Source organism: Caenorhabditis briggsae, assembly GCF_000004555.2.
Source record: "Caenorhabditis briggsae complete genome, chrII, whole genome shotgun sequence".
NCBI lineage: Eukaryota > Metazoa > Nematoda > Chromadorea > Rhabditida > Rhabditidae > Caenorhabditis > Caenorhabditis briggsae.
In genome coordinates, this window is record NC_013486.2 from 15,820,173 (window position 1) to 15,835,961 (window position 15,789).

At 36.1% G+C, this 15,789-nt stretch overlaps 4 protein-coding genes across 4 annotated transcripts in view; 3 read left to right on the forward strand and 1 right to left on the reverse strand.

The window, feature by feature from the left end:
• Positions 1-696: 696 nt before the first annotated feature.
• CBG07163 lies at positions 697-3,271 on the forward strand (the record flags this gene model as incomplete). Its single annotated transcript, XM_002632224.1, has 3 exons — positions 697-897; positions 961-1,243; positions 2,421-3,271. The coding sequence occupies 3 exons, from the start codon at positions 697-699 to the stop codon at positions 3,269-3,271; spliced, it is 1,335 nt and encodes a 444-aa protein (XP_002632270.1).
• Positions 3,272-4,810: 1,539 nt separating this feature from the next.
• Positions 4,811-8,459, forward strand: CBG07162 (the record flags this gene model as incomplete). Its single annotated transcript, XM_002632223.2, has 4 exons — positions 4,811-5,011; positions 5,926-6,205; positions 7,372-8,004; positions 8,140-8,459. 4 exons carry the CDS (start codon positions 4,811-4,813, stop codon positions 8,457-8,459), a joined length of 1,434 nt encoding a protein of 477 aa, XP_002632269.2.
• A 3,409-nt stretch (positions 8,460-11,868) lies between these two features.
• Positions 11,869-13,281, forward strand: CBG07161 (the record flags this gene model as incomplete). The annotated part of the gene is made up of 3 exons (XM_002632222.1): positions 11,869-12,066; positions 12,188-12,479; positions 12,521-13,281. The coding sequence occupies 3 exons, from the start codon at positions 11,869-11,871 to the stop codon at positions 13,279-13,281; spliced, it is 1,251 nt and encodes a 416-aa protein (XP_002632268.1).
• A 695-nt stretch (positions 13,282-13,976) lies between these two features.
• Positions 13,977-15,789, reverse strand: part of CBG25779 — a gene marked incomplete at both ends in the record, with an annotated part of 6,067 nt that continues 4,254 nt past the window's right edge. The window contains 3 exons of the mRNA XM_045243168.1: positions 13,977-14,021; positions 14,798-15,097; positions 15,153-15,416. Of these exons, the coding sequence (XP_045098599.1) occupies positions 13,977-14,021; positions 14,798-15,097; positions 15,153-15,416 (609 nt within the window). The remainder of the gene's footprint in view (positions 14,022-14,797; positions 15,098-15,152; positions 15,417-15,789) is intronic.

A 15,789-nucleotide genomic window follows, 5' to 3' on the forward strand; every position in this document is an offset into this window, starting at 1 on the left:
AGGAAATCAAAATATGTAAAAATTCAAAAGTTCCAAAAATTCGAATACTTGAAAACTCAGAAGTTGTAATTTCAGTTTCCAAACTTCCAAAATTCTGGAAATTGAAATTATTTAAAACTCCGAATGTCTAGCAATTCCATGTTTCCCTAAATTGGGGAAAATTTATGCAATTACTTCTAAAAACATTGTATTCATACAGTTTTTTGAAAATTCCTAGTTTTTCAGTTATTTGCAGATTTCTAAAAAACACCCTTTTTTACGTTTTCAGTAAAAAAAGGCCGAAAAGAGGCGTCTTTTAGAAATCGGAGAATAGCTGAAAAATTAGGGTTTCCCAAAAGAATCTGTGAATTCAAAGTCTCAATCTAGATTTGTTTTTCACCTTCTGGAATTTTCAAAGTTAACGGAAATTTGACAGCCGAGCTCCAGACTCCTGAAAATGTCAAATATTAATTGACCGGTACTGTATACCGTAAAACCTGTATTGAATGGATCCCTGTAATAGAAGAGCACTACTCCGTCTGATACAGGTTTTTACGGAAATTAAACAACAAAATCAAAAAACCAATCAGACATTTCCTGAATCGACTAACACGTAAAATGATGCAATTCAATTCTTATCATAATTTCTCCTCCCTAATTTTTTAAGTATATGCCACTATATAACACCGCAGTGAGTGCACTGATAACAACTGGAAAATGAAGCACTCCTTTATTTCCATTTCCCTCTTTTTTGCTCTTTTTTCTGGCGTCGCTCTCACCCCAGAATGTCCAAGAGGATTCCGATTGCTATCTGGGAACAAGTGTATGAGAATATTCACAAACAAGTTGAAGCACTATGAAGCTGAAACTGATTGTAAGTATCTTGGAGGAGCACTTGTGACCAGTAAGAATGCAGCGGTGAGTTTTTGGATTTCAAATTCCCGTCAAGTCAACTTTTCAAAATAAAAAAACAAGTTTCAGAGCAACCGAGACATTGCCAACCTTGCCGCTAGCGTTGGAGCCAATACAGTATGGATCGGAGCATACTGTTATGCTACTGGAAACAACACAAATACTTGTTATCACGATGATAACTCGGGAGTGGTGACCTACAACCAATTCGCCCCTGGAAATCCAAATGTACAGGGAAGCGGAGGATGTGTGTACATGCAAGTGTCCGGACCAAGTGCTGGAAAATGGATCAGTGCCCCTTGTGAGGTAGTTGGAATGCCATTCATTTGCGAGGTTCCAATAACAAATCCAGGTGAGTTTATGACTTTCTTAATTTTCAAAATTTTTGTCTGAAATAAAAATTTCTGGACAATTCAGGTCAAGAGCTTTGAAATGAGTATAAACAAGACTAGGTTTCACAGAGTTTTGATTTCTCTCTGAATTTTCAACTTTAAAGGCGCATAACGGTTCGAAAATCACAATTAGAGTAAAGTGGGACATGATGGTACTCATTTTAAAGTTCACAATGTAACAAATGAGAATATCCTGTTTTTGCCTAACTGTTGGCTAGGTTTTGCCAGGAACGTCCCAAAAATGGCTGTATGGCGGATCAAGATCATGATTGAAAGGCCTTATAAATTTGAGCCGATTTTTATCGATTCCTATAAAAGATATCAAAAACTGTCTAACTGATAAAATACTGATAATATTATGATGAACATTTCGTCAGTTGACCGCTTTTTGATTTCTTTCACAGGAAACGAGAAAAACGAGCTCAAAGTTGACAGTGTGTTTGATCATTTCAGCTAATCCAAAAAAGTTGTTGCGATTATAACTGTCTCAATTTTCAGAATTTATATTTGAAAACAATATTTTCAAATTATTCATCTCAAGAGTTTCAAAATGAGTATAAACAAGGTTCCACAGCGTTTTGGTTTTATAACTTTAAAGGCGCATAGGAATCTGAATGTTCAGAATAAGAGCGATGTGGGGCATGATGGTACTCGTTTTGAAGCTCTAAACGGGTAGAATTCGAGATCAAATGTTTGAAATTTGAAAAATGAGAAGAAGCAAGCTAGGAGCAAGTGAAAATTGGTCTAATAGGGAGCATAGTTGAGATCCTGGGTTAGAGGGAGGTAAGATTCTCAGAAGATTCGGAAATTAGGATAAATCACTTACTGCTGCCCTTGCAATTAGAAGCAAAGCTTAAAATAACGTAAAAACCTAAATTTGGTCCGTTGGGAGCTTTAAAATGAGTACAATCATGCCCCATTTTTCTCAAATTGTGGGTTTTCTAACCCCTATGCGCCTTTAAAGTTGAACATTTCAAGAAAAAACAAAACACTGTGGAACCTAGTCTTGTTTATACTCATTTCGAAGCTCTTGACGTGAATAGATTGAAAATATGATTTTCAGACAAAAAATCTGAAAGTGGAGAGAGTTAACATCAAAGTTCCAGAATCATGGCAAATAAAACCGCCCTATTACAGATACCTACTGTCTTCACAACTACAATGGCTACTGCTACATGGCCTCCCACGAAATGAATCTTGCCAACCCGGTCAACACCACCTATGACAAAGCCCAATCCATCTGCAGAGCCAACAACGCCAATCTAGTGTCCTTCCATTCGAAACCTGAACTTGATTGGGTGAAGTCCATCTATAGAAACACGGGTGTCCAACAAATCTTTGCTGGCGCCAAGGCATTCCTTCCGGACACTTTTGAGTGGGCCGATGGATCTAATTGGGATTTCGATTATACTAATCCATTATCGACTAGCACTGGAAATTGTTTGATTATGGATTTGTCGAGCAGGCCGGATAATGGAATGTGGTCAGAGACAAATTGTCAGAATATTAATTACTTTGTGTGCAAGAGGCTGATTCCTGTGGCTACTGAGGCTACCACACCGGCTGGGGAAGAGCTAGAGGAGATGGAGGAGACCAAGGAGCATCAGAAAAGTGTGAATCCGAAATTCCAACGTCCTCTAACCAAAACCGAACTTCTCGACTTCTCCAATTGCAACTCAACCATCGTCATGTCGCCCGGAACCATCACCTCCTTTGGATACCCCAACACCAAACCCCCAGCAGCGTACTGTATCTGGAACATTGCCGCTTTGGGGCCATACAGAATCGGAATCTACTTCACTGACTTCTCAACCTACGCCAATGTGAGAATCTATGACGAATTCGGAAACCTTATCAGTCTGCAAAACGGAAACCAACGACCATTCTCAGTGCTCGGAGCGACGAATGTTTTCCAAATCACTTATGATTCTAGTATTGATGCTTATTATGGTTATCATGGGTTTGAAGCTACTGTTTTGCCGTTTTAGGGACATTTTTTTTTCGTTTAAATAAAGTTTTAAGACTTCAATCATCTATTTTTGTACTGAAAACATAGAAAAGCTTGATTTTCATTCATTCTTGATGTTCAACACACTTTCAAATCAGTAAAAATGATCTCAAACTCCAAAATCGGCAATTTCTGAAAAAGCGCGCCAGATGGCTCAGTGGGTTTTGACACTGAAATTTTACGGTCTACAACACCAAAGTTCAATTCCATCTGGCTTCAAAATTTTTTAGATTTTTGTGAGGACCTTGAAAATGGTAGTTTTAGGCACATTCGAGGTGTAGAAAAGGAATCATTGAAAATGTTGAAAAAACATTTTTGAAAAAAAAAACTTTCAACATTTGTATACGATCTAAAGTTGCGATTTTTACTTATTTTTGATGTTCAAAACACTTTTAAATCAGTGAAAATGATCGAATACCTCAAAAAACCGGAAAAACCAGCAAGTTCTAAAAAAGAGCACCAGATGGCTCAGTGGTTTTTGACACTAAAATTTTCGATTTACAACACCAATGTTCAATTCCACCTGGCTTAAAACCTTTTTGATTTTTGTGTGGACCTTGAAAGTGGTTGTTTGAGGCGTATTTGAGATGTAGAAATGGAATTTTTTGAAATTTCTGAAATTTTTTTTTGAAAACTTTAACTAGATTCAAATTGCAATTTCCGCTTATTTCTGATGTTTAAAACACTTTTAAATAAAAAAGAACGATCCGAAATCTCGAAAAACCGCAAAAATCGGCAATTTTCAAGAAAGCGCACCTAATGGCTCAGTGGGTTTTGACACTAAACCTTTACGGTCTACAACACCACAGTTCAATTCCACCTGGCGTCAAACATTTTTGATTTTTGTCTGGAGTTGAGGTGTAGAATAGAAATTTTGAAAAACTTGAAAAAAGGAAAATTTTTGAATTTTTTTAAAACTCAAAACTCGAAAAACCCGCAAAAATCGGCCATTTCTAAAAAATCGCACCTGATGGCTCAGTGGGTTTTGACACTAAAATTTTACGATTTACAACACCAAAGTTCAATTTCTCCAGGCGTAAAATTTTTGTTTTAGTTTTAGGCACATTTAAGATGAAGAAATGGAATTTTTTGAAATTTTGAAAAAAAAAATTTTGGAAAATTTTTCTTGTCTTCAACTTGCGATTTTTGCTTATTCATGATGCTTAAACAGTTTCTAATAACTAAAAATGATTTCAAACCTAAAAAAACCGAAATCTACAATTTCTAAAAAAGCGCGCCAGATGGCTCAGTAGGTTTTGACACGGAAATTTTATGGTCTACAACACCAAAGTTCAATTCCATCTAGCTTCAAAATTTTTTGATTTTTGTGAGGACCTTGAAAATAGTAGTTTTAGGCTCATTTTGATTTCAGAAATCACTTTTGTGGGTGTCTTTTTAAGCGTTTTAAGGTTTCAAAAAGCCCTTAAACCCCCTTAAGGGCGTGCCAGACACTCTTTGACCGCAACACTTGAGTATATAAACCGCACTCATTATCACTGATAAGAACCACCACCCAAAAATGCGTCTTTCCCTTTTCACGATTCTTTTCACTATACTTTTGCCCAGTTGCCTTTTTGCTGACATTGTTTGCCCGTCTGGATTCACACTAATTAATCAGCAAAAGTGTCTGAAGGTGTATACGGCTCAAGTACAACATTTGGATGCTACCAAACAATGTACATCTCTTGGTGGGACTCTTGTGACTATTAAAAATGCTATTGTGAGTTTTGGGGCGATTTGGAAATCGAATTAATTTTTTTTTAAATTTCCAAAAATAAGACTCTTCAAAATTTTCAAAAATTCTTTTCCTACTTCTCAACTGTGTCTAAAATTGCCATTTTCAAGGTCCACACAAAAATCAAAAAAGTTTGGCTCCAGGTAGAATTGAACTTTGGTGTTGTAGACCGTAAAGTTTCAGTGTCAAAACCCACTGAGACATCTGGCGCGCTTTTTTAGAATTTGCTGATTTTTCCGGTTTTTCGAGATTTTAGATTATTTTTTGTGATTTAAAAGTGTTTTTGAAACTATGAATAGGTACAAATCGCATTTCGAAATCGAATAAAAATTTTGAAAAAATTCCAAAAATAATATTTTTCAAAATTTTCCACAATTATTTTTTTATACCTCAGAAAACTACCATTTTCAAGGTCTACAGAAATATCAAAAAAGTTTCACGTCAGGTGGAATTGAACTTTGGTGTTGTAGACCGTAAAGGTTTAGTGTCAAAACCCACTGAGCCATCTGGTGCACATTTTTTAGAAAATGCCGATTTTTGCGGTTTTTTAAGGTTTCCAATTATTTTTAGTAATTTTAAAGTGTTTTCAACATTCTAAATGAGTGAAAATAGCAATTTTGAATCGAATGAAAATTTTGACAATTTTATTCAAAATTTTTTTTTTCAAAATTTTCCAAAATTCTTTTTTTATACCACAAATGTGCCTAAAACTACGATTTTCAAGGTCCACACAAATATCAAAAAAGTTTCACGTCAGGTGGAAATGAACTTTGGTGTTGTAGACCGTAAAGTTTTATTGTCAAAACCCACTGAGCCATCTGGCGCGCTTTTTTAGAAATTGTAGATTTCGGTTTTTTTAGGTTTGAAATCATTTTTAGTGATGTCAAAGTGTTTTTCAGGATAACCGAGCAGTAGCCAATTTCGCTGCCAACGCTGGCCTCTCCAATTTCTGGATCGGAGGGTTCTGCTATACACGAGATGAGGTTGCCTGCTTCCATGACGACAGTTCTGGAGTGATGACTTATAACAGTTTTGGCGCTGGCTATCCTCAGAATAATTTTGCAATCGGACAATGTGTCTATATGAAGACAAGTGGGACATCGGCTGGACAATGGGCTACTAATAGATGTCATAGGGATACTATGCCGTATGTTTGTGAGGTTCCACTTACTTTGGAAGGTGGGTCTTTGATTTCGATTCTAAAAACTTTACTAGAAAATCAAAAACTATCAGGAAAATCCTTTTGAGACCCTAATTTCCTAAATTTTCAAACTCACAGACTTTTGAATCCGAAGTTTCATAGCTTAGCAATCCTATCTTTTGTAGTAATTGTGTTTAGTTGTCATGATTATACAAAAAGCACAAAACCATCAGTCCAATTATTTCTTCCTTATCAGTTTTTAGACTCCAAAAAAGATGACAAAACTTAATTGAGAGCACTTAAAACAATTTTTTGTTCTTCAGAATATCATTTGATAAGTTTGGTAGCATTTTTTGGGGATTTTGGTTACCTCAAAATGAGCTAAAACTGTTTAATTTGCCTGCAAGTTCAAAATCTCTTAACTAGCAGTATCCCTCCCCCTTACTTTAAACTTATGCTCAATTATCTCGGTTCCTGTCAAAGATATTGAAAATCCTCCAACTGATAAACTGTTTATCATAAGATCAGAAAAATTTTATCAGTTGACAATTTTTTGAAATCTTTTACAGAAATTGAGATAATTGAGCTCAAACATGACTGTGTAGAAGCCTTTCTATTACAGGTTTTACGGGAGAATTCCAACCAAATTAAAACAAGAGAAATTATTGAAATTTCCTATTTTCATTTTGAGAATCAAAAATGAATTAAGAAATTAAGAATCAAAAATGTCCTAGTATTCAATAGGTTCAGTTTTTTTGGAATTTTTGGGATTTTTGTGCACTTTGAACTCAATTTTCTCGGTTCCTTTGAGAGATATCAATAATCTGTCAACTGATAAACAATTTATCATAAAATCAGCAACATTTTATCTGTTGACAAACTTTTGATATCATGTTGACAAACTTTTGATATCCAGAGTGGCCGAGATAATTGAGCACACTTATCGGCTGAGCTTCTGTTAGAGCAAATAAAATGTTCAAGTTTTCAAGATTTATTACGAAAATCGGAGATCCAGGATTTTGAAAATAAGCTTCCAATTTTCACAATTTTCCAGACCAAACATGCCAGCACAACTACAATGGCTACTGCTACCTCCCAGATCAAGAAATCCTTGGACCAACACAATTGCCCAAAGATTTTAAAGCAGCTCAAGACATTTGCCAAGCCAACAATGCCAATTTAGCCTCTATCCACTCTAAATAAGAAATCGACTACATCAAAACCCTCTACCGAAGTTCCGGAGTCGATGAAATCCTACTAGGTGCTCAGGCCTCCAAACCTCACGTCTTCAAATGGATTGATGGATCTGCATTCGGCTATAGCTACCGTAATCCATTCGATAATTCCACGGAAAACTGTTTGAAAATGTCGGTCACCGATGAACTGGGACCAAATCAGCAAATGATATATGGAACATGGTCAGAAACTGGATGTCAAGAAGTGAACAATTTTCTATGCAAGAGAAGAATTGTGGGGAAATTTCCACAGACCGCAGAGAAACAAAAAGCCCCGGTACCAGTCCATTATGACATCACGGACCCTTCAAATTGCAACAATACAATGCTGATCGCTCCGGGAACCATTACATCGTTTGGCTACGGTACCTCTCCACTCCCCGGTGGTTTCTGTTACTACAAAATTGCGGCGATTGGTGCTTATAGAGTTGCAATTCACTTCACAGACTTTTCTACTTGGTACAATGTGGATGTGACGGATCAATTTGGAGAGAATGTCGCGAGATTGTACAATAGTCGAGATCCCTTCAGTGTTTTGGTGGAGTCTACAATTGCAGTTTTGACACATGATGCTGATAAGGATGCTTCCAGTGATAGACATGGTTTTAAAGCAGTTGTTTTGCCGTTTTGAACCTTTTTTTTTGGAAAAAAAAAATAAATTTTTATATTTCGTCATTATGGAGCACAAAAACACTTTGAAAAACTTTTCACCTGCTAGAAAATTATAATTATTTGAGACTTCATCATGCAACTCTCTTCCTTGTCAACTAAAATGGAGGCTGACTACGCGAAATTCGACTTTTACGATGAAGAATCCGGAAAATGGATTCACATTGCTGATTATTTGGAATCTTACAATAATTATACAAATTCTAGACCAAAATCTACTCCTGCGGATACATTTTCGTTTCATTTTTCGCTGGGATTATTGCTCATTCCGGCTGTTCTTGTTGTTTTAATCACTCTAGGATCGATGGTTTCCTTCCCAATTCATTTTGTAGTTTGTAGGAAGAATCGGGATATTGGAAAAGAGATGAAATGTACTTTTGAACTTTAAAGGTGGGGGGACAGGAGATTTTTTGTAGCTAGAGTATGCATTCTACCGTCACGGTGTACAACTCTTAATGTCACTCTGCGTACAGCTGTCGTCCTCGCCTTTATGTATGCAATCGGGCGTGCGCTTTCTCTTTGCCCGCGTGGCTCAGTCGGTAGCGGTGCCGCACCTTCAATCATCGCCTTCACAAGTTCAACTCCTCGAGAGGCATCTTTGAACGGAATTTCGAGAACATTATTTTTTTCATGTCCCCCCCACCTTTAAAAGAATTCTTGATTTACTATAAAAGTATTAAATTTCATCTTCCACGATATACCGTAAACACTCTAATAGAACACTACTCGAAATTTGAGCAGATATATCTCATTTTCTGTGAAAGATATCAAAAAGTGGTTAACTAATAAAATGTTGCTGATATCCTGATAAACATTTTACTAGTTGAAAACTTCTTCATATCTTTCAAAAGATAAATAGGCTCAAAGTGGACAGTCAGGGTGGCAATCTATTAGAATGCTTACGGTATGCGCACTTTGGGCTCAATTATCTCGGTTCCTAGGGGAGATAACAAAAATTTGCTAACTGATAAAATATTGGTGATATCATGATAAATATTTTAACAGTTGAAACTGTTTTGATATCTTTCAAAGGAATCGAGATAATTGAACTCAACGTGCACATATCGGGCGGGCTTCTAGTAAAGCATTTAAAGTCTTCAGGATTCAAAATTGAAAGTCAGACAGCCCTCATAAATCTTTGAGACCCCAATTTACCCAATAATCCTCCATTTCCAATGCTATTCCACTTTCATGATGTTATTCAACATTCTAACTTTGATTTCTCTTATATTCTCTATAGTTTTTAATTATCCCTTAATTGTATTTCCTATTTTGATTGGTTATTTTTTATCATCAGTGGTCTCTCCAATATTTAATATTCTTTTAATGCTTTTAAGCATCCAAAGATTCCTATTATACTTTTTAGAAGATTCTGAGAAGTATTTGAATTTAAAATCCAATATTTTTGTATAGTTTCATAGCTGTTTTGAGTTTTATAGATAGATTTTTTTAATTGGCATATTATATTAGATTTCCTAACTTCAAATATCTCCCCTGGCTTGTGGAAATTCATGAAAATTATAGCAGAATCTCAGCCACAGAAATACATGGCTTATCAGTCGATTTTTATACTTATTTCGAAAATGGTGATTTTTTCGGTTCCTGTAAAAGATATCAACAAGTTGTCAACTGATAAATTGTTTATCATAATATCAGAAACATTTCATCAGTTGACACATTTTTTATATCTTTCTCAGGAGTTGAGATAGGGGCCCTTTAATTACAGGTGTTTTTTCAGCTCGTATTTTTCTGCGGCCTACTGGCCTTATATTTTGCAAGAAGTTTAGAAACTTCCTACTTGGATTTAGTGGGAATATTTTCTCCTATTTTTTGGAAATTAAAAAATCTGAATTTTCAGATTTTCATCTTTGTAAATGCCTCAATTTTTTACTTCACTCCCTTTATTATACAAACGACTTATTTGTTTTGTAACAAGAGGAATTCAAAATTCATATTGGATTGGAAAATGTGGTTTCGGAGCAAAAATAATTCAGTAGAGCCAGTTTTGGAGAGCACTGATTGAGCTTTAAGTTGTGCAATTTTATAAATTTACCTATTGCCGCCGTCAGGCAACTTGAACTTTTCCGTGGACTTGTCAACCTTTGAAAACAGAAAAAACCTAAATATTACCAAAAAAAGTTTTTTGTAGTCTCATGACCTCAATTTTTGATATTATAAAAATAAAAATAGACGGGCATCATCTATCTGCTATTTCGGGTTATCTGCGAAAATTTAAATAATTTTGGTCCAGCGGGGACTTCGCTAGGGTCCGCTAACCGGGAACAAACAAACACACACAGAATATGGTGATTGCTAATATTGTCTATTCAAAACAATCGTACGAGTGAACGAGTAAAACAACGTGTAGAGAGGCGTAGAAACCTGTAGAGGCGCTGTAGAGACGCAGGTTTTTTTACTCGTTTACGTGTGCGATTATTTTGAATAGACAATAGTAAAGATAAAAAGAACCAGAAGAGTAGGACTAATAAACAAACCCAAGATACATTTTGACCAAGATTCAGTATGATTACACGAAACTTTTGAGAGTTTTTTGACTTTGTACTATTTCTAAAAATTGGTCATCACAAGAATGGTTCAATAAGCCGATTAATAAACTATGAAGCTTAAATTGTTAGTCGTTTGTTTCAAAAGTTTCATTAGAGCTTATTCGAAAGTGTCGAAGCATTTTTCACTTATTAAGCATCGTCATAAATTTTTGATAAAATAGGAAATGCTCTTCATTTTCTCATACAGTAAGGTCAGTATCTTTAGGACCCCCCCTCGATTTTGGGGGTTTCAGGAGAACGGGAAGAGATATCAAAATTCTGTAAACGCCATTCAATTCAGGATAAAAAATAGAAACCCCAGGGGACAAATTTTCAAGTTTTCATGTTTCTACTATTTTCGGCATAAGAGTACCACCAAAAAGACCTATTTCTGACCGGTCAATATCTTTAGGTCCCCCTGGAAATTTTGAAATCTAGTTCATTTTTTGTGGAATTTTCGCTTTTGAACTGAAAATAATTTGCAGCTCCGTGCTTTTTCGGTACATTTTTATAAGTATCTCAAAGAATTTTCGTAATTTGTCGACTTTCAAAACTCTCTTTTTTTCCAATGTTTTTCTAATTTTAGAAAAGTGACCCAATATCTGGAACATCACAGTGTCTGTACACAATCCAAGCCCTAAATGCGCTTCCAGTACCTAAGTTAGATTCTCAACATCATAGTCTGTATGTTGACCGTTCTCTTTGAATAGTTCGAATTTTTTCAAAAATTGGGTCACTTTTACAAAAATACCCGAAAATTTGGAAAAATTGAAAAAATGAGAATTATGAAAGTCGAAAAATTATGAAAATTCTTTGAGATACTTATAAAAATGTACCGAAAAAGCACGGAACTGCAAATTAATTCCAGTTCAAAAGCGAAAATTCTACAAAAAATTAACTAGATTTCGAAATTTCCAGGGGGTCCCAAAGATATTGACCGGTCAGAAATAGGTCTTTTTGGTGGTACTCTTATGCCGAAAGTGCTAGAATCATGAAAATTTGTCCCCTAGGGTTTCTTTTTATCCTGAATCGAATGGCGTTTACAGATATCTCTTCTCGTTCTCCCGGAGCCCCCAAAATCGAGGGGGGTCCTAAAGATACTGATCGCACTGTATTATGACTAAAAAGAGTTTTTTAATAAGCCGATTAGGGCAATCTTTTTTTTTCAAAAGTTTCCTCACAGCTAATTCGCAGGTTTCGAAACAAATTTCTCTTATAATACTCTGTCTTAAATCACTGATAACGCAGAAAATGCCCTCACTATTCACTTTACTTCTTATTGGCTGCTGCTTTGCCTCCACACTAGCGGAAGTTACATGTCCAGATGGATTCACTTTGATCAATGGCCGAAAATGTGTACAAATTTCATATGGGACGGGTCCGCATGCTGATATTGCCAAAGAATGTAAATCTGTTGGAGCGCGTTTGGTGACGATAAAAAACCAAGAAGTGAGTGTTAAAGAGTTATTAAATATTTGTTTTCTGAAATTGAGATTTGGAAAAACTAAAAATTCCATAAAAACTCCAATAGAAAACAACCCATTTAATTTTGAAATTCGCCTAATTTTAGGACAATGACGCTATTTATGATTTTGCAAAAAAATCAAGTTGCTATAGTTACTGGATTGGGGTTTCCTGTTTGTCAATCAATGGAAACACCACTTGCTACAATGATGACTACTCAGGACCAGTTACCTATAATAATTGGGCACCAAGTCACCCAAGAATCTCCACAGACAAGTATAAGTTCAGTCTATCTGTTTATGCAGAGTCAAGTTGGAATTTCGCCCTTCCCTGGAAGACTGTGGATGGCTCTAGCATTGCATATCAAGGGATTTGTGAAGTTCCCACAACATTTGCAGGTATCTGAACAAGGGGTTTTTAATAAATCAAAAATTTTAAGACCCATCCTGTAAATACAATTACAATGGCTACTGTTACATTCCATCACATGAAATTCCTGGAGTCACCACAAACAGCACAACCTACCCAAAAGCTCAGGCAATCTGTAGATCGCTCAATGCTAATATAGTGTCAATACATTCGAAATTGGAAAATGACTACATCAAAAGTATCTACAAAGACAGTGGAGTTTATCAGATCACTCTCGGAGCTCAAGCGTTTCAACCACACGTTTTCAATTGGGTTGATGGTTCCAGCTTTGATTTCAGCTACCGTAGTCCGTTTGACAATTTCACGGGAAACTGTTTGCAGATGGATACTCTAGACGGATTATGGACAGAAGTCAATTGCCAAGTATTTAATAATTTCTTGTGTCAGAGGAAAATCGGAGGTCGATCGGAGAACTTGAGAATTGTCCCATCACACATTGACCTTTCCGACTCATCTGGCTGCGACAACACCATTGTTTTGGCTCCTGGTACGGTCACATCTTTCGGATACGGTACCTCTCCTCTCCCAGTTGCTAATTGTCTTTGGCGAGTGGCTGCTCTTGGCTCCGATCAAGTTGCCATATACTTCACTGAAATGGAGATTGGAAATTGGTTATACGTTGAGACCCAGCCAGGAAAACCGGACAGGAAATTTAATGGGAGTATGGACGAGGCGAGATATGTTGCACCAGGAAATACAGCTATGATTGTGCACTATTCTGATAGGGATACGAATTTGAAAGGGTTCAAAGGAGTGGTTATGGCGTATTGATGAAATAAATCGTTACTAGTATTGAGCAAATCATTATAATCCAGAAAAACGAATTCCCAATCTTCCAGTACCATTTTAGTTAGATTTACCAAACCACCATAAATAGGAAATACAAAAAAAATAGCATTTTAGAAACTAAACTTTGAGGGATCAAAAATTATTGTTAATGGACGAAACTTGATTAGGTTTTTTGCTAATATATTTAAGCAAATTATTTTAATCTAGCAAAACACAATTTCAAATAGCCAGGATTATTTTTTGCTGTTTTTTTTTCAGAATGTTATGATTTACTGTAGTGGAAATAACTAAAAACGGACGTTATACCTAGAACCTGGAATATTGGTGTATGTTTTGTTATATGTGCCAAATTTAGACATAATTTGACAGTCCGATAAACTGATAAAATTATTAAATTAAAAAAGATATTATATTTCTGAGCTTTACAAAGTAAGTCCAATTAGAAAACCAAAATAAATTAAATCATTTATTAAATTTTTCAAGCCAAAATATAACTGGTATGATACAAACATAAAAAGAAAATCACTGGTGTAATGAAATAAAAAAATATCGGGAATAACTATTCGATTAGTTATTGAAGGAAGGCATTCATAGGCATTATTATTTCTCATGAAGTTTGATAATGTAAATTTCAATTTATCTATTAAACTTTCCTGGTTTTCTTGTTCCATGCATTTTTAAAGCTTCTCAGGAGCCGCAGATTTTGGAATTTTCACATGAACCTGAAAAATGAAGAATTTCGGGCTCTTTTCTAGTTTAGAGGTCCCAAAAAAGAATAGAGGTCCGAAAAAAAATTAGAGGTCCCAAAATAAAATAGAGGTCCCAAAAAAGTTTAGTGGTTCCAAGAAAAAATAGTGGTCCAAAACTAAAAAATGCACAAATACCGGAATAATGTACTAAAATTTGAATTGTGTAAAAATTTAAAGTTTTGAGGTCTTATAGCAAAATAATTGTTGATGATATATTTTATACTTCTAATAGGCTTAGGAATGCATATTTTCTGACAATTATCTAAGCCTGAGAAACAGCATAATCACGGAGTGATTACTGTATTGCCCAAATTTTCCTCATATGTAAATTGGGTTCATCGGCAAGATGCGAGAGAATTGGAGCTAAAATTGTTAGGAGTAGTCATGTCATCCTATAAGACCCTAAAACTCAAACTACTCGCACAGTTCAAATACTAGTACATTATTCCAACATCCGCGCGTTTTTCGTATTTTGGACCTCTATTTTTTCTTGGGACCTCTAAACTTTTTTGGGACCTCTATTTTATTTTGGGACCTCTAATTTTTTTTGGGACCTCTAATTTTTTTTCGGACCTATGATATGCACCCAGTGTGTTTTCTGGGTAATTTCAACGAGGTGGCCTAGAAAACAAAAGTTAGGACACCACGTTAAAATAGCATAGAAAACACTTGGACCAATTCTAGGCAATTTTAACGTGGTGGTCTAGAAAACCAAACTTGCAAAAGTTAGGCCGCCATATAAATCCTACCTTGCCATCCTTGTATGCCACTTGACCGCCCATCTCCTTTATTTGGTTCTTATCCACTACATTTTTGCCAGATCGGCCTTCTTTGGGGGTTCCTTCTTGAATTTGTAGACTAAATGGTGCTGGCTGTCTAATATTTTTCATGTTTTGCCAGTTGAAAGGTTTTGGTATAGCAGGAGGAGCCAAAAATCGTTCAGGTAGAGTTGGAACCTTGAAGACTGGCTCTGTAACCACCTCCGAAACCACCACAGGTGGTTTCTGGGCTAAATTTGGCACATGTGACTTTGGGATTTGAATAGTGACCTCAAAATGATTAGGTACATACATATTGATTGAATCAAAAACTTCTGAAACTCACCTTATCCATATGAACTATCGCCCTGCCACCAATCTTGTGTATATTTTTGAAATTGAAAACGTTTGGATCGTTTTCTGCGTCTTTAGAAGATTTTCGGACCTCAACACAATACGGCGCTTTCGGTCCGACGGTCTCATCTTTCATTTTCTTCCATTTCGAGAGACTAGAGACGTATCCAGGTGGAGGTGGAGGAGGCGCTGGTGCCCATCTTGGAACTCCGGCAGCTAGGAGAGATGGCAGAGGGTTTGGAAATCCTACAGTAACCTGGAAAAAAGTTTGGTTTAGTTTGGCTCAGTGTATATTTTGAAAAGGTTGCCTAGCTTTTGTAAGTTGACATTCCTAGGCCACCACCGTAAAATGGCCTGGAATAGGTCTGATATTCACAGGGTGTGTTTTCTAGGTCATTTTGAAATACTGGCGTAACTGGAGTTTTCTAGGACAAAATGGTAAGATGGCCTGGAAAACGCACCAAGGGTAAGGTAGGCTATTTTAAGGTGGTGGCCTAACTTTTGCAAGTTGGGTTTTCTAGGCCACTATGGTAAAATAGCCTAGCAATGACCTGACATGCGCCTGGGATGTTTTCTGAGCCATTGAACATTGTGGCCTAACTTTCACATATTGAGTTTTCTAGGCCACC